The sequence below is a fragment of the Chlorocebus sabaeus genome, chromosome 10, assembly GCF_047675955.1.
Source record: "Chlorocebus sabaeus isolate Y175 chromosome 10, mChlSab1.0.hap1, whole genome shotgun sequence".
In the NCBI taxonomy this organism is placed as follows: Eukaryota; Metazoa; Chordata; class Mammalia; order Primates; family Cercopithecidae; genus Chlorocebus; species Chlorocebus sabaeus.
Genome location: NC_132913.1, coordinates 129,857,971 through 129,879,520, shown reverse-complemented (window position 1 = coordinate 129,879,520; position 21,550 = coordinate 129,857,971). Strand labels below are relative to the sequence as shown.

Below are 21,550 nucleotides of genomic sequence, written 5' to 3'. Positions count from 1 at the left end.
TAACTTATAGTAGTGAAGGAATCCTAATTCCTCCCCATCCATGATATCATTGCTCCAGTCCATTCACTTGTATGTGGGACAGGTAAGCATACCTATATTATATAATATACACATGTATATGTATATATGCATGCTTTAGAAAATACACTTTTCTATTGTTCTAAACAAACTGTACCATTAGGACAAATAAGAATGATAAAAATGTTTTTATTTTACCTTCACTGATTGCTTCTTTGATGCTCTTTGTTTTGTTATGTGGATCCCAGTTTTTGACCTGTATTATTTTCATTCTCTGTAGGAAACTTATTCTAAAGTTTCTTGAGAGGCCAGTCTACGGGCAGCAGATTCCCTCAACTTTGGTTTGTCTGAGAAAATGTTTATTTCTCCTTCATTTTTGAAAGATAATTTCACAGAGAACAGAATTCTAGGTTGGTGGTTTTCTTCTCTTAACAGTCTCTTTCAATGTTCCACTCTCATTTTGTTGTGTGGTTTCTGGGGACACGTCAGGCGCTGTTCTTATCTTTGCTCCTCTGGCAGTCAGGTGTTTCTTTTTCTTCTGGCTTCATTCAGAACTTTTTCTTTATCTTTGATTTTCTTTAGCTTGAAAATGATAGGTCTGGATGCCTGAATTTGTGGTTTGGTGCCCGACATTAATTTGGGAAAACTTTTCAGTCATCATTGTTTCAAATATTTTTTCTGTTCCTTTCCCTGTTTATTCTCCTCTAGTTTTCACATAGTTCTGGATATTTTACTGGTTTTTTGTTCAGCCTTTGTCTCTTTCTGTTTCAGTTTTTTTGCAACCTTGAGCTTTGAGGTTCCAGCGGTGTCCACTCACAAGGCTGACCAAGCCCTTTACTCCTGTCATCGTGCTTTGATTGACAGCTCCTGTCATGGTGCTTGTGCTGACGGCTCCTCTCAAGGTGCTTTGGTTGACTGACAGCTCCTGTCATGGTGCTTTGATTGACAGCTCCTATCATGGTGCTTTGATTGACAGCTCCTATCATGGTGCTTGTGGTTGACTGACAGCTCCTGTCACGGTGCTTTGATTGACAGCTCCTGTCACGGTGCTTGCTGCTGACTGACAGCTCCTGATCTTTTTGGCTGTTTATTCGGATTTCCACCTGTCTGCTTACATTGTCCATGGTTTTTTGTGATGTTAATTTATCCATGAGAGCCCGTAGCAGATTAGTCACAGGTGTTTTAAATTTCTGGTCTGAGAATTAAAGCATCCCTGTGGTATCTGAGTCTGGTCACGATGTTTGAACTGTTTCTTTAAACTGCCTTTTGCTTTGCGGTGTGCCTTGTAATGCTGTGTTTATAGCCCACATGATATAATAAGTAATAGAAATGGCTGCAAAGCAGCTTTTAGTGGCATGGGCTGCTGAGATATGGGGAGGGGAAGCTGGATCAGCCTCAGCCTTCCAGAGCCTGTGCCCCGGGGCAGGTCAGTTCTGTGTTCCCCCTTGGGTGGTACGGGATGGGTGGGGGGCTGTTGGGTCCTGATGGGACCCTGTGGTTTACACTCTGTTACCTGTTGTCTCTGGAGGGCAGGCCTTGCTAAGGAGAACCCCAGGCTCTGGCAGAGCCAAGTTTTTGACCTGTGTTATTTTTCTTCTCTGTAGGAAACTTATTCTAAAGTTTCTTGAGAGGCCAGTCTACGAGCAGCAGATTCCCTCTTCCCTCCCCTGCCAGAAGCATGAGGGTTTTTTCTCTACTATTCACTGTAAGAATCTGGTGCAGCTCTCGGAATTAAAACTCACACAAGTTTTGGACTCACTGAGACAGGGTCCCCTGAAGCTTTAATGCACAGACTGGCCCACACCAAGTGTGCAGCAGGGTGTGTGTGAATCCCAGCTCCAGCCCCTGCCCTGGTGCCAGGCCCTGTGGGTCACTGCTCTGGAAAGTGGCAATTCTCTGTGCCCACCTGTTTAGGAGGCGGTGGTTTGCACTGTGACTTCACTTCTTCACCAGATCTACAAAGGGTTGCTGATTTTTCAGTTTGTTCAGCTTTTTACTTGTTGTTAGGACACAGTGGCGACTTCCAAACTCCTTGCATCCCCAAACCAGGAAAAGGAAGCCAGCTGATGTACACGCTGGTGCTGATGTTGTTCGTGTGATGATGTCACATGATTACGTGATAAACGTGATCACACGAGTAGTGACTTGTGTTCAGGCATCTAGAGTGGCGGCATTTTAGTTGCTTCCCAGTTTTCCACGGAGCGCTGGCACTAAGGTAATTATGTTTCTAATGCTTGAACTAATTAGTGTCTTCATACAACAGATTTATAAATATCAAGTTATTTTAACCAGATAACAGCAATCTTGCTGACGTGCACAAGCCAGTGTACTTAACACGTTGCATGGACTCTTACAGCCCTTGGAGGACACAAGCTGTGTCCAGTACTGTGGTCAGGGAGCCCACAGGGGCCTCTGCAGACCCCGTACCCAGCACCGTGGTCCAGGAATCCACAGGGGCCTCTGCAGACCCCGTACCCAGAACCATGGTCCAGGCAACCACAGTGGGGCCTCTGCAGACCCCATACCCAGCACTGTGGTCCAGGCAACCACAGTGGGGCCCACAGGGGCCTCTGCAGACCCCATCCTCAGCACTGTGGTCCAGGCAACCACAGTGGGGCCCACAGGGGCCTCTGCAGACCCCATACCCAGCACCATGGTCCAGGCAACCACAGTGGGGCCTCTGCAGACCCCATACCCAGCACCGTGGTCCAGGCAACCACAGTGGGGCCCACAGGGGCCTCTGCAGACCCCATACCCAGCACTGTGGTCCAGGAATCCACAGGGGCCTCTGCAGACCCCATACCCAGCACCGTGGTCCAGGCAACCACAGTGGGGCCCACAGGGGCCTTTGCAGATTCCCCCAGAGCCGTTTTCTGCACCCCCACCCCTCCCAAATTGTGCAGTGATGCTCTTGCTGGTGGTTTCAGCCGGGCCAGGCCCCTGAGTGCGTGGAGGGTGCTGGAAGGGGGAAGGTGCAGAGTCAGGGAGCAGGTTTCACCCACAGTTCTCTTCCTCTGGTTTCGCCTACGCTGTCTTCCCCTGGGCCAGGCTTGTGCATCCCCCAGTCATCACTCCAGCATGGGGCTCTGCATGAGCCACGCCCTCGGCTCCTGGGTCACCCTCTCCCTGGGTGCTGGCAGCACCCACTTGGTTTCCTCACCCCCACCTGCACCTTTGCTGGCTCCCCATCCTCTTGTGACTGGGTTTTAGGTGCCATCGGCTTTGCTGAAACTCTGAACAAAACACTAGGCAGAGCTCAGACCAGGCTGGCCAGGGCAGCCCGGGAAGACACCAAGGCCAGAGGGGATGCCTGACTCCAGTGAGCTTCTAGGTCCACATGGCATCCTGCTCTCCAACCAGCACAGTGTTAAACAGAGTGAGCTGCGTAAGTGAGAGGAGAATCCCTCTAAAATCATCACCAATGATGTTCCCGTGGGAACCCACGCCTGTGGCTTGGTACACGCTTTCTACAACATTTTCTTTGAGTATAAAAATGAGATCACAAGTGCAACTGATCAGTATTCACATCTAGAAACTTAACGCATGTTTATCAAAAACAAACAAAAACATTCTTTAATGGGATTCATCATTCTAACCAAGCATCCCTCATGTATTTAAATCAAACGCTCTCTGAAGACATACGTGCTTCAGAAATAAGTGGAGTTTAACTCTTTAATTCTAAACAAAAATGGCAAACGTGAAAGTTTCTGAAAGGAAATTGTTATCAATAAGCTTCTCATTGACAGGTCATTTTGGGCTGTGATGATCTATCTGGACCCCAATCAGAAGGCACAGGTTACAGAATTCCAGAGACCATCTGAACAGCCCAGGGACAATATAATTGGTTTTTATTTGTTCCCATTTTCAATTTAATTGTGTAGAAAATGTAAGATTATTTAGATATCCTGAGTTAGGATATTATGCTTGGTTGTTTAGATTTTAGTAGCAGGATTGACAAACAAAGGGAAATAAGGATTTGACTAATCTTTAATATTGGGCATTAATTCCTGAAGATATTATTTTAAAACTAGTTATAGCAAATAAGCAGATGGAAAACCCTACTTTAGGTCACTCTTATACATCACCAAAGACCATGACTTACTGAAACAGATCATTTATTCAGGAATAATTGGTTTTGATTGTTGAATTTTAAGAGTGATTGTGGAGATGGTAAAGCTATTGGCTAACTGTAGATATTATGGCAGATTGATCTGATGTCTGAGGACAGAACTGAGATTTTCCTATGTCTCCAGTAAGTAAAAACTGTAAAGTGTCAGGTGTGAGTAGGCTCCGATCGTTAGCACCAAACCCATCGATCCTTACAACCCCTTCAGGTAAACCCTTCATCCAGCTTTGCCGCAACACAAACCCTCAGTCCCCATCTGTTAAGAGAGCAGGAATCACACCACCTCTTAATTACACATCTCAGAGCTGAGCTTCAACCCTGCAATTCTGCCTCACTCTTCAGTTGCATTGCTGTATCAGGGTTTGAACTTCTGAAGGATGGCTGAAGGCACTGTATGTTTAAAGAGAAAAGTTATTTCCATTTATTAGAGAAAACACATCTTCACACTTGAGAAAATAAAGCAAGGATAAATCTTTGTGGCTGTCCACTCATTCATAATTGTCTTACTCATGAGAATCCGGTCCCGCTTTGGAAGATTCAAAGCAAGGTTTGAATATAGGGTACACCAGACTCTACGTATTGTTTTTTTTCTAGACAATCGTTATTTGGTGAAGAGATAAGACCATCACACTAATAAGTTCCAAAATCTAGGTCACCAGGTTCTTCAGAACATACTTGATTCCATTTATTTATCTATAAGAGCAACTGTTCTGTCTGAGAGCTTAAGGAAATAGCTACAGTTATATATAACTTTCAGAATGCAATTTCTTAAAATTCAAATAAGTTGCATTTATATGAATATAAGACCCGAATATATTTAAAACAAATATAAATACATTAAATATTCTTTTAACAGAAACAAAATTTATGAAATGACACATTTGTATGCTACTTCTCATGAAATATTAAAGCAGATGACAGTGTCAGAATGTGTATTTGGAATGTGTATTTTAAGGGCTCCTTAGAAAAGTGACTGATTCTGAGCAGGGACAGGTAATGCGCAGGCTGAGCTGGGAGCACCTTCTGATGACACCAGACAAGAAAGCACTTTGGTGCTTGAAAGTACTCGCCTAAGGGATTCTCGTGTGCAGATGTGGAGCCGTTCGAACACAGGAAACGGTAACAACCACAATGGATCCCATGGGAACATTAAACCATCAGCATCTTACAGTCAGAGGGAGGAGGAGGGAGGGCGGTCTGACGGGAGGACATTGAGGTCCCTGGCTGTAAAAACGTTAACGATAGAGAACTGCCGTCCTCTAGACCCAGTGCAGTCATTGACCCAGGTGAGGATCCCAGCTGGCGCTGAGACCGTTGCATGCGCTGCTTCCTGAGCAAGATGTTCGCAGGCTCTCAGAGAATCAGACCGCCCTTATTAGTTACTTGCAAAGAGAAAAGTCACTTCCTTCCCCACATGATCAGAATTAATGTCAACAGAAGTGGTGTGTCTGAGTCTGTGCCTCATGAGCCACGATAAAAGACCCATAAGCCCATTCATGTCGTGTTCTTGCCAAAAACGTGTGGCCAACCCTGGCCATGAGGGACCCTCAGACAAACCCAGAACATGCCAGGGGCTATGGGTCCCCCGACTTAGACACTTCAAAACATCAAAACCATGAGCCAAAAACACAAGATGGGCTCTGTCCTGTATTTGGGGAGAAATTTAAATATGGGCTATATCCTATATATTATTGGCTTGGTGTCAACAATGATATTCTAGTCACTTTGGAGAAGGTCTGTTTTTAGGAGATGTGCAGTGAGTTTAGGATGAAGGATGGTGAAGTCTACAGCTTTATTCAAATGGCCCCACAACTACCAGCCACATGTGTGCATGTCTGTGCGTGCATAGGTGGTATGAATGTGTGTGCATCTGTGCCATGTGCATACACACACGTGTGTGTGTGTGTGAATGCATGGATGTGCACACCTGTGTACAAAGAGAGGGTGTGACAGAGCCAAAGACCAGCGACTCTGGGCTCACAGGTGAAAGCTACACCATCTGTGCATTGTTTGGTGTAGTCAACACAAAGGTTTAAATTTTTTCCCCCCAAATTTAGAAACCTTAAGTTTTCCTTTTAGGGAAATGAAATACAAAATCTTTTCTCAAACAAGCAAATAAAAATACTAATTAGCGTATTTTGCTTCCATTGAACTAACGATGGAATGGGCAGCTCGAGAGCCCTTTTTCCCTTTTGGCCTCTAATCCCACCAAATAGAGCCCTGCTTTCTGAATGGGAGGTCAACAGCCTAGGCTGATTTCCTTAATATCTCTTGTCATTAGGGTTCAAAATTGCTAGTAGTTTTAAATAAAATTTGCATTTGATATCATAAGCATTGAATGATACGTTTTTGATTATAGGAGCTGCTATTTATATCTTCTCTCTTGAAAGGGACGTATTGGATATGAACCCCGAGTCTGGCTCAGTGAGTTCAGCGGCAGGAACGGTGACAGTAGCCACACAGCAGCCTTGGAGTGGCCGCTCACCTGAGGCCTCACAGTGGGCACCGCCCTGGTGGCCGCGAGACGGAGGCATCTCCAGGCCTGTTTACAGACACAAAACCGAGGCTGGCAGTGAGGAATCTCACAGGTGCTTGGGACCAAAAGGCTCATTAGCAAATCATCCTGCGAGGTCAGTCTTAAGTCTCCGTTCACAGGTGTGGCCGGACAGTCCTCGCCTTGGGGGCTGCACGATAGTGGTGACACCTCTTGGCATGTACCGTGCTCCCACGGTGAGCTCTTGCTCTCTGTCCATGGTCCTGTTTGATGAGGACTCCTAGGCTCAGACACCAGTCCCCAGGGTTACTCCGTTAGGCAGGGCAGTGACCTGCTAACTCAGGGCACCTTCTCACTGGAGTAGAAGACGATAGACAGGAAGTCATGCTCATTGATCCAATTATTACAGAATAGAAGATCCTCCTTCCTTGACCTCAGTGCAGTGAACTGTGATTATGTGATCAAAATGTACAGAATCGGAAGGTGGGGCACATCCAATAAAGGGCTCATTTCACTGCTGCCTTCCTGTTCTGCAGCGCGTGGAACTCGGGGTCTCTAATGTTGGAGGCTTAAGCAGGGCTGCTGTTGGGCTTAAGTTGTGACTTCCTTTGACACGTGATGGAGGCTTGGATGTGGAGTTTTTGCTCAGGCTCCAGGTAGAAGGAAGCTTAACTCAGGCTCTGGGGCCTCTCTCCACCCCCAGCATGGGAGAGCACATCAGGATCATGTCACCGTGTGGTGCCGTTGACTGAATACCAAGAACAGAGCTTACAGGCCCAAAGTGAGGGCTTCTGGCTGGATTTAAAAGGTCCAGAGGGGCTGATGGAATCCTTCATCCAAGGCACTTAAACGTATTATTTGCAGGGTAAGAACAATATCAGGACACTTGGAACGTTTTGTCAGTTTTGATTCTCTTTCTAAAATGCAAATTTAAATTTCCACCTGGGAAAACTATTCAATACTCAATTGACTTTCGAAACAGGGATTGGAGCACTCCAGGATGCTCTGTGCTCACGGAACTGGAGGCGCGGATGCTCTCCCAGACCAGGCAGTGATTCAGGTGTAAACCCGGGTCCCTCGTGCACCTCCGAGGCCGGACTCCAGCACTGACAGCTGTCAGGATGATTGGCATGATGCTGAGAATGCCGCCGTTGCTTGGAATTTTAATGCTAAATGGAGCTTTTTGCGTGGAAGTTACATGACTGTATTTTGCTTCGTGTTATTAAGTAACAATTAAACTAAGAGTCGAAAGGCGCCTCTCAGAGTGACCCCAGTGAAAGGCGCCTCTCAGAGTGACCCCGGTGAAAGGCGCCTGTCAGAGTGACCCTGGTGAAAGGCGCCTGTGACCCTGGTGAAAGGTGCCTGTCAGAGTGACCCCGGTGAAACGCGCCTCTTTCATCAGTGTGATCCTCATGGGAAAAAATACCCTCAAAACAGAAAACCCAGGGACGCCGATGGAGAGTTCTCACAGAAGTGTTTTCCTGCTTTTGATGGACATCAGCAAAATTTAAATCTTTACTTTTTTCACTGAACTGTTTTTTTAAATTTAAGTGAATTATTTACACTGTAATGATACGGTTATTTTTAAAGCTGAAAGTCGGTTGCAGCTTTACACCAACCCACCTTAGCCTGCAGGGGCCGGAGTGAGGGCTCTGGCTGGACGACCATCCCCAAGCTGGGCCTTCCCAGCCCGCGGCTGCCACCTCCACCGTCCTGCAGTGATGAGTCCAGAGTCTCCACGTAGAAATCCCCACAGAGCGATTCTGATCCATGTTGGAGTTTAGAACCCCTGTCCATGGAAGACAGAAACGCCTACATGATGGAGAGGTCCCATGCACACACACACACACACACACACGCAAACACACACACAAATGCACACACGTACACACATGCACCCCCGACACCCATGCAAACACACATGCACACACACGCAAACACATGCACACACACGTACACACAAGCACACACTCGTAGACACAGACACACACGCAAACACCCTTGCACACACACGCACACAGACCTCAATTTACAAATATTTCAGAAAAAATTCCATTTCACATGTGATCCAAAGTATGCCACGAGGACTGGAGGCTGTGGGAGCTCATTCGGCTTCCTGAGCATCCCGGCCTCCCGGCTGCCGGGGCCAGTAGATTCCGCAGGGACAGCCCTCACCCCCCTCCCAGGGTGTCCGCCCCACCCCTCACCCAGGCTTAGGAGCCTGTTGAGCTGTCTCAGATTGATCAGGAAACATGGGGTCTTCTTGCTCTTTATATTTGTTTTCTGTTGTTATTGTGAAGTTGTGAAGCTGAGCATTTTACCGTTTGTCAGACCCTTCTCACCGCTCGCCGACTCACAGGCTCAGAGAACTTTCAGCTGCGTCCACACGTCCTCCTCACTCACGGCGCTGCCTCTGTGTTTTAATAGTAACCCGAATTTACACGCGTCCTCCTCACTCACGGCGCTGCCTCTGTGTTTTAATAGTAACCCGAATTTACACGCGTCCTCCTCACTCACGGCGCTGCCTCTGTGTTTTAATAGTAACCCGAATTTACACGCGTCCTCCTCACTCACGGCGCTGCCTCTGTGTTTTAATAGTAACCCGAATTTACACGCGTCCTCCTCACTCACGGCGCTGCCTCTGTGTTTTAATAGTAACCCGAATTTACACACGTCCTCCTCACTCACGGCGCTGCCTCTGTGTTTTAATAGTAACCCGAATTTACACGCGTCCTCCTCACTCACGGCGCTGCCTCTGTGTTTTAATAGTAACCCGAATTTACACGCGTCCTCCTCACTCACAGCGCTGCCTCTGTGTTTTAATAGTAACCCGAATTTACACGCGTCCTCCTCACTCACGGCGCTGCCTCTGTGTTTTAATAGTAACCCGAATTTACACGCGTCCTCCTCACTCACAGCGCTGCCTCTGTGTTTTAATAGTAACCCGAATTTACACGCGTCCTCCTCACTCACAGCGCTGCCTCTGTGTTTTAATAGTAACCCGAATTTACACGCGTCCTCCTCACTCACGGCGCTGCAGATAACCCCTCCCAAGGTGCCCTTGACTCTGACTTCGTGAATGGCGTTTGATATTGGTGTCCGGGGATGTCCTCACATCCTGATATCATAACGCATTGTGCTAAGTATTTTCAGCGTTGATAGAGACTTGTAAAAGGGGATCCTTGAGGAGTCTGTCTTGTTCTGGGAAACCCGATGCCCAGGCTGCCTCCCGAGTCAGTGCGTGGCCTTCCCGCCTACCCCACCCTCTGTGCCCTAAGCCAAGGCTGCAGGAACGGGAGGGAGAGGCTGGAACCACTGTGGTCCCCACACCCCGCCCCGCCCCGGCGCACGCTCCTCTGACTGGGACTCCGGGGGTCTCACCGTTGCGGTTCTCGTCCTGCGCGTCCTCAGCGTGTGTTTTACGGTGAAACTCTGTGACCTGGAGATTAGGCATGAAGCTCACGCGTTGTTTTCCAAAGACAAGCCTCACAGAAACGCCCTGGTCAGGGCGCTGGGATGGTGCTGAGAACATTTAGAGTGGCCTCGTACCAGGGAAGGCCTTGGGACCGGAGCCTCTCTGTGGGGAGTGGGGCAGCCAGACAGCATCTCCCGCTCAGAAAGTGAACCCGCCTGGCCGGCTCGCAGGCCTCAGAACAGCGTGACCAGGAGGGAAACGGGGGCAGAGGCAGAGGCTTTGCTGAGCTGAGGCCTAGCCTGGCACCCGCTGGGGCCTAGACCTGTGAGACCCTGTGGGTCAGGGCTGGAGGCCGTCCCCTGTCACTGCCACAGCCCCAGGACAGCTGGAGGGAGTTCCCATCTCCTGCCTCCTGATGGGGTTTGCCCTGGTCCCTTGTTCAAGCCGCTGCAACAAAACAGCACAGGTGCGGCAGCTCATCAAGGACTGAGACTCGCTTTTCAGTGCGGAGGCCAGCAGCCCGGGGTCAGGGCATGGCAAACCTGGTGTCAGGGTGGACGTCCAGGCCACTTCCTGGTGGTTACCTCTCCCCTGGTCTCTTCCACAAAGACACCCATCCCATCATGGGCTCCGCCCTGAGACCCCTGGTGGTTACCTCTCCCTGGGCTCGTCCACAAGGACACCCATCCCATCATGGGCTCTGCCCTGAGACCCCAACACCTCTGAAAGGCTCCACCTCCAAAACCATTGTCTGGGGGTTAAATTTCAACGTAGGAACCCGGAGGCCTGTGGCTGCAGCACCGTCTCAGTCCGAGTGATCTGAGAGCTGCTTTGCCTGGGGAGTGGGTGAGCTGGGGACGGGAGATTGAAGAGAGGAGAGGGGCAGAGACCCCGGGGAGGGAGGGTCCTGCCTGCAGCCTATTCTCCTTGGAGGGGCAGACCCCGGCCACTGAGCCCCCTCTCTTGCAGGGCTTTCTGGGAAACTCGAATGCGGACAGCGTGGTACAGCACAGGCTGCGGCCGCCCCTGGAGGCCCGGCACCTGCGCTTCCTGCCCGTGGCCTGGAACCCAGACAGCAGGATTGGGATGCGCGTGGAGGCCTACGGATGTGCCCACAGTGAGTGCTTGGCCCCGGGGCACGGGGCACAGGACCGGCCCCTGCGAGTCTGCTCACAGCCCACAGCCTGCTGCCTGCGGTTCTCTCCGTCTCTCTGTTTCTCTCTCTCTCTCTCTGTCTCTGTCTTTCTCTTTCTCTCTGTCTCTCTCTCTTTCTCGCTGTTTCTTTGTCTCTCTGTCTCTCTCTTTCTCTTTGTCTCTCTCTGCATCCAGTCATGCCACAACCCCTCATGGCCTCTCTGCCCGGGTGCTGAGGTCCGGGGGTGGCCTGGCTGGGTGCTGAGGCCCTGGGGTGGCCTCTCTGCCCGGGTGCTGAGGTCTGGGGGTGGCCTGGCTGGGTGCTGAGGCCCTGGGGTGGCCTCTCTGCCCGGGTGCTGAGGTCTGGGGGTGGCCTGGCTGGGTGCTGAGGCCCTGGGGTGGCCTCTCTGACTGGGTGCTGAGGTCTGGGGGTGGCCTGGCTGGGTGCTGAGGCCCTGGGGTGGCCTCTCTGACCGGGTGCTGAGGTCTGGGGGTGGCCTGGCTGGGTGCTGAGGCCCTGGGGTGGCCTCTCTGACCGGGTGCTGAGGTCTGGGGGTGGCCTGGCTGGGTGCTGAGGCCCTGGGGTGGCCTCTCTGACCGGGTGCTGAGGTCTGGGGGTGGCCTGGCTGGGTGCTGAGGCCCTGGGGTGGCCTCTCTGCCCGGGTGCTGAGGTCTGGGGGTGGCCTGGCTGGGTGCTGAGGCCCTGGGGTGGCCTCTCTGCCCGGGTGCTGAGGTCTGGGGGTGGCCTGGCTGGGTGCTGAGGCCCTGGGGTGGCCTCTCTGACCGGGTGCTGAGGTCTGGGGGTGGCCTGGCTGGGTGCTGAGGCCCTGGGGTGGCCTCTCTGCCCGGGTGCTGAGGTCTGGGGGTGGCCTGGCTGGGTGCTGAGGCCCTGGGGTGGCCTCTCTGACCGGGTGCTGAGGTCTGGGGGTGGCCTGGCTGGGTGCTGAGGCCCTGGGGTGGCCTCTCTGACCGGGTGCTGAGGTCTGGGGGTGGCCTGGCTGGGTGCTGAGGCCCTGGGGTGGCCTCTCTGACCGGGTGCTGAGGTCTGGGGGTGGCCTGGCTGGGTGCTGAGGCCCTGGGGTGGCCTCTCTGCCCGGGTGCTGAGGTCTGGGGGTGGCCTGGCTGGGTGCTGAGGCCCTGGGGTGGCCTCTCTGCCCGGATGCTGAAGTCTGGGGGTGGCCTGGCTGGGTGCTGAGGCCCTGGGGTGGCCTCTCTGACCGGGTGCTGAGGTCTGGGGGTGGCCTGGCTGGGTGCTGAGGCCCTGGGGTGGCCTCTCTGACCGGGTGCTGACGTCTGAGGGTGGCACGGCCAGGTGCTGAGGTCCAGGGGTGGCCTATCTGGTTGGGTGCTGAGGTCCGGGGGTGGCCTGCCTGCGACCGGTGGCGGCTGTGCTATCACTCACTCACCACATCCACGTCTGTCGGGAGCTGGTGATGGGAAGAGAATGTTCTGGGTTGATGTGGAAGATGAGTGCACAGTGTTTTCTTCACAAGGAAGGAGCAGAGCTGGGACTGTGCAAACCAGAGTGAGAAACGGCAGGGGGGACCCAGTGGCTCAGTGGAGGGACGAGAAGCTGCTTCTCAGGGCCCAAGGGGTGCTTGCAGCTGTGAAAAGCAACAGAACAGACTGTCCTGTCCCAGGAGAATCTGACGTGGGGGTTCCCGGAGCTGAGCCTCACTGGGACTGTCAGGACAGACGCCCCGAGAAGGGCCGGCAGTGCTGATGTTGCCCGGCCCCCCTCAGCGGGCTCAGACGTCCTTCCTGGCCTGGCCGCTGACTCAGGGACATTGAGCCATTTTTTCCTCCTCTGACCACCTCCACACACCCCTGGACACCTCTGAGTCCACCAGGCGCTCCCTCCAGCTGAGACCCCCACATGCAGGGTCTCTTGGATCTGGGAACACATGGCTGTGGCTTCCCTGCCCTATCAGCACCTTCATGCTCCTTGTTCCCGGGCAGAGCGCCCACTGGGGAGGAGGGGCCTTGGGCCGCTCGCTCTCAGCCCGTGACTCCCTGGCTGCATGAGCAGACGGCACCCTCAGGGCCTAGGATCAGAAAACCCCTAAATTCATCAACTGCGCTGCCGGCAACACGGGGGTTGGCAAAAAGGAGTTCGGAAGACAGTGCCCCAGCAGGACTCTGCAAGTGGCCCCGGGACGGCTCCGGGAGGTGGAAATGCCAGGCCTTGCCACAGCTGGAGAGGAGACCAGCTCTTCCCACTTCACCCTCCAACTCCACTGCAGGCCCCGTCCTCCGTATGCTGTCCTGAGCTGGGGAGAACGCCTCGTGCTGCTCCCCGCCCCCCAGGTTTCCATGCTCATCCTCGCCCGGCAAGATGTGGAGGAAACAGCTCCCCCAGCCTGGGTCCTGTCCAGCTCCCCCAGCCTCGGTCCTGCGCACGCTGCTGTTTCCAGACCCATCCTTAGCACTGGGATAAACCCAGCGGCATCTCGGGGCCTGGAGGCCCAGCGGGCAGGGGGACATCCCCTGGGTCTCACCTCTGCGGTTTCTCCTGAGGGCTCTGTGGGTCTCCCATGCCCCTTCCGCATCACACCCCAGGCTTCCTCGTACACGCTTTGGATTCCTGGTGTTGAAGAAGCCTGTGTCCTGCACCTCGCTGGGAAGGCGAAGAGACGTCCTGCAGGACAATTACAACGGGGAAGACCTTGCTGGGAAGGCGAGCAGACGTCCTGCAGGGCGATTACGACAGGGAAGACCTTGCTGGGAAGGGGAAGAGACGTCCTGCAGGACAATTACAACGGGGAAGACCTTGCTGGGAAGGTGAAGAGACATCCTGCAGGGCGGTTACAATGGAGAAGAGACGGGCTCCCACCGGGTGTAGCAGAGGAAGCAGCAGGGGGTGCAGCCCACACACGGGCAAGGTCAAGGTCAGGAATCAAGGTCGGGATGGAAAATGGCGAAGCAGAGACCTCAGGGTGGGGGATTCTGGCTAAGCCCACCTCACAGGAGACCCACTGAGGCAGCCCAGTGGGTCGGATCTCAGGGCCCAGGGTTCTCTGGACACTGACCCAGCAGAATTCTCCCTGAACTGGATGTGCAGGCCAAAGACCCGGCTGCAGGTGGAGGCTGCCCAGGGCGTCAGGGGACCCAGCAGGAGCTTGGGCCAGCAGGGAGGTGTGTTGCCCGCTGGGTGCAGATGGTTCTGCCAGGATAAGCTCCACCAGGTAAAGGAAGCCCCTTCAGGCCCGGGCTGCTCTGTGCAGTAATCTCCACACACATCCTTAACACAGGCCCCAGTACACACAGGCTCCCACACACGTGGCTTCCAGGCAGCATTTTCACTAGAGGAACCTCAGGGGGTGGACTCTGATGGGCGGGTGATGGGTGGAAGGAAGCGGAGTCTGGACTGTCCCGGGGCAGGTGCCGTGATCTCTTTACGCTACCTGGTGGGTCACACGTGCAGACTTGGGGGGAAACCACGAAACCTGCGTTGGAAATTCAGGCTGTGATGTCGGCAAGTTCTCTCCGTTTGGACTCAGCTGACCACTGGGTTCCAACCCATCTCAGCCAGTTTTGTTTTCTTACGAGAGAAGGGCGCTTCTGCCTTTCAGCAAGCTGTTTCTTCTCTTATCTGACATCCTGAAAACTCCGGGATTTCTGTTCCTCATCGTCTCTTTAGCTCCTTGGGGCCCAGGTTCCCTGAGTCGTCTGCAGTAGCGTCAGGCCCCCCGCCCAAGCCGCCCACCGATGCCTGCACAGTCCCCAACCCAACCTTCAGTCATTACTCTCTGGGAATAAGTTTTCTGAGGTACATGCGGAAATGTGCGCACAGCGTAAATATGTGCAGCTGCCTAAGTTTTCACAACATCACAAGCATCCCCCGACCACAGAATGGAGCGTCAGCCGTCCTGAGGCTCCCTGTGCCCAGCGCTGACCCTTCGCCCACCAGTCACCAGTTTAGCGGGGACACGTCCCACCTTCGAACTCCTTACACAGGGGTGCTTCGGCAGGTGCCTCTCTGCTGTCTTCCCTCACCGCACCCTCCGTTACCCACCGACTCCTCCATTAGCACGCGGGTCCCCCGCAAGCCCCTCCAGGCCAGGTGTCATTCTACATGCTCCCCTGGCAACTGGCTGTGTCCCCGTGGCAACCTGATCAATCCCCATGGTAACTGAAACCACCCAGGGCCATGCGGCAGGCGCTTGTGAATCTCCTGATGGACAAGTGGATGTGCAGGTGAGTGCCTCCTCGGGGAGGTGGAGAGAGCAGAGGTGTGGCCCAGGAGAGGGCTTGCCTGGGCCCGAGGCAGCCCCCGAGACCTGCTCCAGGTCAGACGCCAAACGAGGAAGGGCGGGCAGGCTCGGGTGGACCCAGCAACAGCAGCTTTCAGGCGTGAGGCGCATCTGGTGAAACGCCACCTGCCGCGGAGGGAGCACGGGTTCTCCAGCTCTGATCATGAGTCTACAATCAACACTGCAGCAAAGCTGTTTAAAATGAGAAGGTGCACTTCGTAAGGACGAGAAAAACAGACCCGGAGCCATGGCGGACCTGCCTGCTGCCTGCTGTGGGCCCGGGGTCCACTGCTGTCGGTTTCCATTAGGGAAACCTCGAGAGGACATAAAACAGTGTGGGAGGGAGAGGAACCCACCCTGAAAAGGAAAATGCTGGCAGTTAACAGGGTCCTCCGTGGTGTGAACCGTGTGGATCTGTGTGCACCCACCCGTGGAAGGACTTCCACATCCAGGGCACACAGGAGCTGGGAGACACAGCCGCAGCCACCTTCCCTGGAGCCTGGGAAAGGTGCATTTCTGTAGCAGCCACAGGTGGGGGCCAGGCTGCTGCTGGTGTTATCACAGCCACTCAACAGTGGGGAGCACCAGCTTTACATAGAGGAAGCCGGTGACTGAGGTGTGGGCACGGCTCTAGGTACAGCTGGTGACAGGCGTGGGCTTCACACAGGAGGGAGGTGGGCGATTTGCTGTCACCCCACCGTGGGCAGTGGGGACCTTCCAACCAGAGGCCTGAGATGAGTTCCCAATCACGGTACCCTGAGGACCCCCTGAGAGGCTTTCAGGTTTTAGAAAACCCCTTCCTGAAAAATCCACATGTAACTTACAAGCTCTCCCGTGTGTGTGTGTGTGTGTGTGTGTGTGTGTGTGTGTGTGTGTGTGTTTGTGCTTCGTGGTGATCAGACCCAACGCCGGGTCCCGAGGGCGATGAAGTCCGGTGGAGTCAAAGGAATAAGAAAAAGACAGTTCCAGAAAGTGGTACCGGGGGCCATGGCCAGTGCGGAGGCTGCACCCGAGCTCTGGGAGCCCACGCTGTTTGTTGGTGCTCAAAGAACAGCTAGTGAGGATGTGGGGGTTAAAAGGAAACAGTGTATCAAGTGAAGGAGAGATCATGGGAGTGCTGGAAGCAAGGAGCCAGCGCGTCTAGCAGACATGGAAGCCCTGCCTCAGCTTCTCTCCCAACATTTGTGTGTGTGTGTGTGTGTGTGCACGCATCCCTGTGTATGTGTGCTTGTGTGTGTGCATGTGTTTATGTTTGTGATGTGTCTGTGCATTTGTGTGTGTGCATTTGTGTGCATGTGTGTGATGTGTGTGCCTGTGCATCTCTGTGTGTGCCTGTGCATCTCTGTGTGTGTCTGTGTGTCTCTGTGTGTGCCTGTGCGTACATGCTTGTTTCTGTGTCTGTGCGTTTGTGTGTGATGTGTGTGCCTGTGCGTGCATGCTTGTTTCTGTGTCTGTGCGTTTGTGTGTGATGTGTGTGCCTGTGCGTACATGCTTGTTTCTGTGTCTGTGTGTTTGTGCGTGATGTGTGTGCCTGTGTGTGATGTGTGTGCCTGTGCGTACATGCTTGTTTCTGTGTCTGTGCGTTTGTGTGTGATGTGTGTGCCTGTGCGTGCATGCTTGTTTCTGTGTCTGTGCGTTTGTGTGTGATGTGTGTGCGCTTGTGTGTGATGTGTGTGCCTGTGTGTGATGTGTGTGCGTTTGTGTGTGATGTGTGTGCCTGTGTGTGATGTGTGTGCCTGTGCGTCTCTGTGTGTGCCTGTGCATGCATGCTTGTTTCTGTGTCTGTGCGTTTGTGTGTGATGTGTGTGCCTGTGCGTACATGCTTGTTTCTGTGTCTGTGCGCTTGTGTGTGATGTGTGTGCCTGTGTGTCTCTGTGTGTGCTTGTGTGTGATGTGTGTGCCTGTGTGTCTCTGTGTGTGCTTGTGTGTGATGTGTGTGCCTGTGTGTGATGTGTGTGCCTGTGTGTCTCTGTGTGTGCCTGTGTGCTTGTGTGTGATGTGTGTGCCTGTGTGTCTCTGTGTGTGCCTGTGCGTCTCTGTGTGTGCCTGTGCGTTCATGCTTGTTTCTGTGTCTGTGCGCTTGTGCATGGGTGTGTGTCAGTGTCTCTGGCTGTAGCAGGCTCTGCGGGTCCCTGTGTGCATCAGAGACCCTCCTGCAGGTTGGGTTTGGAGTGTGGGGAGCCCTCGGAGGGAGTGAGGTCATGGAGAGGGCGGCTGAGCCCTTTGTGCTCTGGGCTCCTTGCCTAAGAAGTCACCTTGTGACTGCAGCCGGGCCACTCGGGATGGCCCCGCGGGGTCCCCTGGCGGCCACTCTCCCTCCCGGTCCTGCCCACTGCCCCATTGCTTGGGGATCTGTGTTAGTCTGTTCTTGCATTGCTGTAAAGAACGATCCAAGTCTGGGTAATGTATAAGGAAAAGAGGTTTAATGGGCTCACGTTCCGCAGGCTGTACGGGAAGCATGGCGGCATCTGCTTCTGGGGAGGCCTCGGGGAGCTTTTACTCATGGTGGACGGCGAATGGTAAACAGTCGTCTCACATGGCAAAAGCAGGAGCAAGGGGCGGGGGAGGCGCTGTGCACTTTTAAACAACAGGATCTCGGGAGAGCTCACTCACTATCCCGAGGACCCCACGGAGGGGATGGTGTTAAATCATCATGAGGGACCCGCGCCAGGATCCAGTCACCTCCCACCAGGCCCCACCTCCAACAGGGGATATCACTTCAACAACACTCAATAACAGTTCAGTAACATTCTGAGGTTTGGGTGGAGACAGAGCCAAACCCTGCCAGGCTCCCAACCACAGGACTTCACAAATGGTCCCTTTGCAAACACCACCCTGTTCTGAGAATTCCGAGGCTTCCCTGTGACCCCACAGGACGCACGGCCACTTCCCAAGGAGGCGTTCCTTCCTTCCCCTTCCCCAGCTGTGCACCACGGAAGGGACTGCAGCTCCTTCCTGCGACACAGCAGCTGCTCCCTTGGTGTCAGCGATGCCCTGACGTTTTCCACAGAGGAATGAGTGATGTGGCCTGGAGCGAGAGCATGTGAGATGCTGTCCGGGTGGAGAACCGTGGCAGCGCCTGGGCCAGGAAACCGCAGGACGCCCAGCAGCCCTTGCCCATAAGGACAGGGCCCTTTACAGAGCTCATGTGGTCACCCCCAGCCTCGGTGGGAGGAGGACGCGCCCTTCCGTGGAGGGCCCCTAACGTGTGCCTGGGTCTCCTGCGATGAGTCCGGGGTGAGGGGGTGTCACCAGGTGAGGATCCATTACAGAGGGAAAACACAGCCCTTCCAGGGAGGATGGACCAGAGAATTAGGAGAAGTCAGATCTGCCAGGAGCAGCACTCTCGTTACCCTGAGACGTTTGAATGTCACCAGTCGCCAGAAAATGAAAACTTTTCAAGGCTGCTGCACCAAGAGTTTCCGTGTGGTCGACACTGGCCAGGGTGAGGGGCATCCACGATTGAGGCCGCAGACGTTCACGCAGCGGCACAAAGATTCCCAAGGGCGGACTTTGAAAAAAATGTATCTTTAGGTGCATCAACACCTGCTGGAAGGAAAGATGCCTCGTCTGATGGCTGGACTGGAAATGCGTTCTTTGTGGGCACGTGTATTTTGTGTGGACATACAGGCTCTGCCTGTATGTGTGCCTGTGTGCTCATGTGCCTGTGTGTGTGTGCTTGTGAGTGCATTTGTGTGTGTGTGCTGCACATTTTGTGTGTTTGTGTGTGCCTGTGTGTACATGGTTTTGTGTGTGTATGTCTGTGTGCCTGTGTGTGGTTTTGTGTATATATGTGCCTGTGTGTGTGGCTTTTTTGTATACATGTGCATGTCTGTGTGTCTATATGTGTCTGTGTGCCTGTGTGTGCATGGTTTTGTGTATACATGCGCATGTCTGTGTGCCTGTGTGTCTGCATGCCTGTGTGCGTGGTTTTGTGTATACATGTGCATGTCTGTGTGCCTGTATGTGTGTCTGTGTGCCTGTGTGTGTGGTTTTGTGTATACATGTGCATGTCTGTGTGCCTGTGCATATGAGTGGTTTTCTGTGCACATGTCTACGTGTCTGTGTGTGTGCATAGTTTTGTTACGTTTAATTTTAGTTTGTACATGTGCCTGTGTGTGTGCCTGCCTGTGTGTGATTTTATATATACATGTGCATGTGTGTGTGCCTGTATGTGCATGGTTTTGTGTGTGTGTGCCTGCCTGTGTGCCTGTGTGTGTGTGCCTGCGTGTGCCTACAGACTCTGTGTGTTTAAGAGTGTTAATGGCAGCATGCTAACACTTAGCACAACTTTTATCTCTTCTGCAGGATCAGAAGTGATTGATTTTGACGGAGAAAGTTCCCTGCTTTACCGATTTATTCAAAATACCAGGAGTCCAGGAACAGACGTCATTTCTTTGAAATTTAAAACTCTGCAGAGTGAGGGGATTCTATTCCACAGGGACGGACGGAATGGAAATTGCATCACCCTGGAGTTAGTGAAAGGAAAACTCATTTTATTCATAAATTCAGGTAAAATTATCAGTCAAGGACTTCAATAATCTGATTACTTAGACATAATTTATGTCGAAATATTTTTGCATGTAATCTTTAAGCAGTCATTATGGATGCAAGGGCCTCTGTCGGCTCATGGAAATGGTGCAGGTGGGGCCGCTGTACGGGAGGGGATCACTGGGCTCTCACGTCCTTCAATGCCACTCTGTAGCTCCATCCCACAGTTTCCCAGCCCCAGCACAGCAGACGTTTCGGGCCAGATGATGCTCTGGGCAGGGCCCTCCTGTGCACTGGCGGGGGGTGGACAGTGTCCTGCTCTCTGCCCCCTCTGCTCCCAACGCCAGGAGCGCCCCAAAGCCATGACCATCAGAAATGTCTCCAGAATGGCCCGATGTGCCCTGGGGACAATGATCCCTGACTGACCACCACTGTCCCATGCTACAGAGGACAAGGCGGCCACGGCAGTAAGGAGAGTCCACAACACAGACAACGGTTTTCCAGGAAAATGAGTCTGTGACAGACTCGTGAAAGGTGGTGAAAAGAGAGGGTCAAGGATGGGGTTGCCAGGGTGGGAGGACCTCATGCCCAGGTCAGATGCAGCCACTCCCAGGGCCAGGGTGCTGACCTCCCCTTCTGGACGGGACCTGACAGCATCTCCTTCCTTCTGCCCAGGCAACGCCACGCAACCCTCACCACCTGGCCAGGGTGGCCTGGCGCTGGGCAGCCTGCTGGATGATGGGCACTGGCACACAGTGCGGCTGGAGTGCTCTGGCCAGGGCCTGAACCTCACGGTGGACAGGCACTCGAGACCCATCGGGGCACCAGCGGAGCTGTGCCATGCGGACCTGGACCCTGAGGTGCGGCTTCCTCATCCTTTGCACAGACCTGGCAGCTCAAACTCCATCTAGGCCCCGGAGGAGCAGCACAGTGGATGGGCCCTTCATGATGTTCAGGGCTGCAGATGCCGTCCCCGTCCCCTCGCAGGAGCATTTGCAGCATGGGCGTGAGCCTCACCACTATCATGAGCCCTGTAACTGGGAAATCACTTTCTAAGAGAACCGGAAGAGTTTGGCAATGTTTCCCTTTGGCAGGGTGGGCCGTTGTCCTCAGGGCCCTGAGTCCCGGCCACCCTCCACCTGCTGTCCAGCTCCGGTACAAACAGCCCCATCCCCTCCCAAGGGCTCCATTTGATGCTAAATTACCTTTTCCCCAAATGACAGCCGCAGAGGCTCTGGCGCCAGTTGACATCAGCTCATGTAAGATGTTTTAGAATCTATGTCTTAGAGTCATTCAAAATTAACAGAATAATTTTATAGAAGTACACAAAATTAACCCATCTAGACCAAGCCTGCCCCATTTATGAATCATAAATGTTTTAAGCAAATTGTCAGAAAATCACTAAAGAATATTACTGATGTTATGTTTCTTTCTAAGATCAGCTTTGGAGGGATTTTAGCGCCAGGAAAGCCAATGGTGTTTCCAAGGAAAAACTTTCGTGGATGCCTAGAAAACATTAATTTTAATGGAGAGGATGTCATTGGTTTGGCCAAGCAGCAGGGACCACAGATCCTCGTCATGGTAAGAGTCCCCCGAGGAAGTCGGTGCCTCCAACTCCC

At 53.2% G+C, this 21,550-nt stretch overlaps 1 protein-coding gene across 1 annotated transcript in view; it reads left to right on the top strand.

Annotated features, from left to right (window-relative positions):
• Positions 1 to 21,550, top strand: part of LOC103218261 (contactin-associated protein-like 4) — a 202,213-nt gene that overhangs the window by 94,041 nt on the left and 86,622 nt on the right. Inside the window, exons 4-7 of the mRNA XM_073020237.1 lie at positions 11,023 to 11,170; positions 19,749 to 19,952; positions 20,607 to 20,791; positions 21,369 to 21,512. Of these exons, the coding sequence (XP_072876338.1) occupies positions 11,023 to 11,170; positions 19,749 to 19,952; positions 20,607 to 20,791; positions 21,369 to 21,512 (681 nt within the window). The remainder of the gene's footprint in view (positions 1 to 11,022; positions 11,171 to 19,748; positions 19,953 to 20,606; positions 20,792 to 21,368; positions 21,513 to 21,550) is intronic.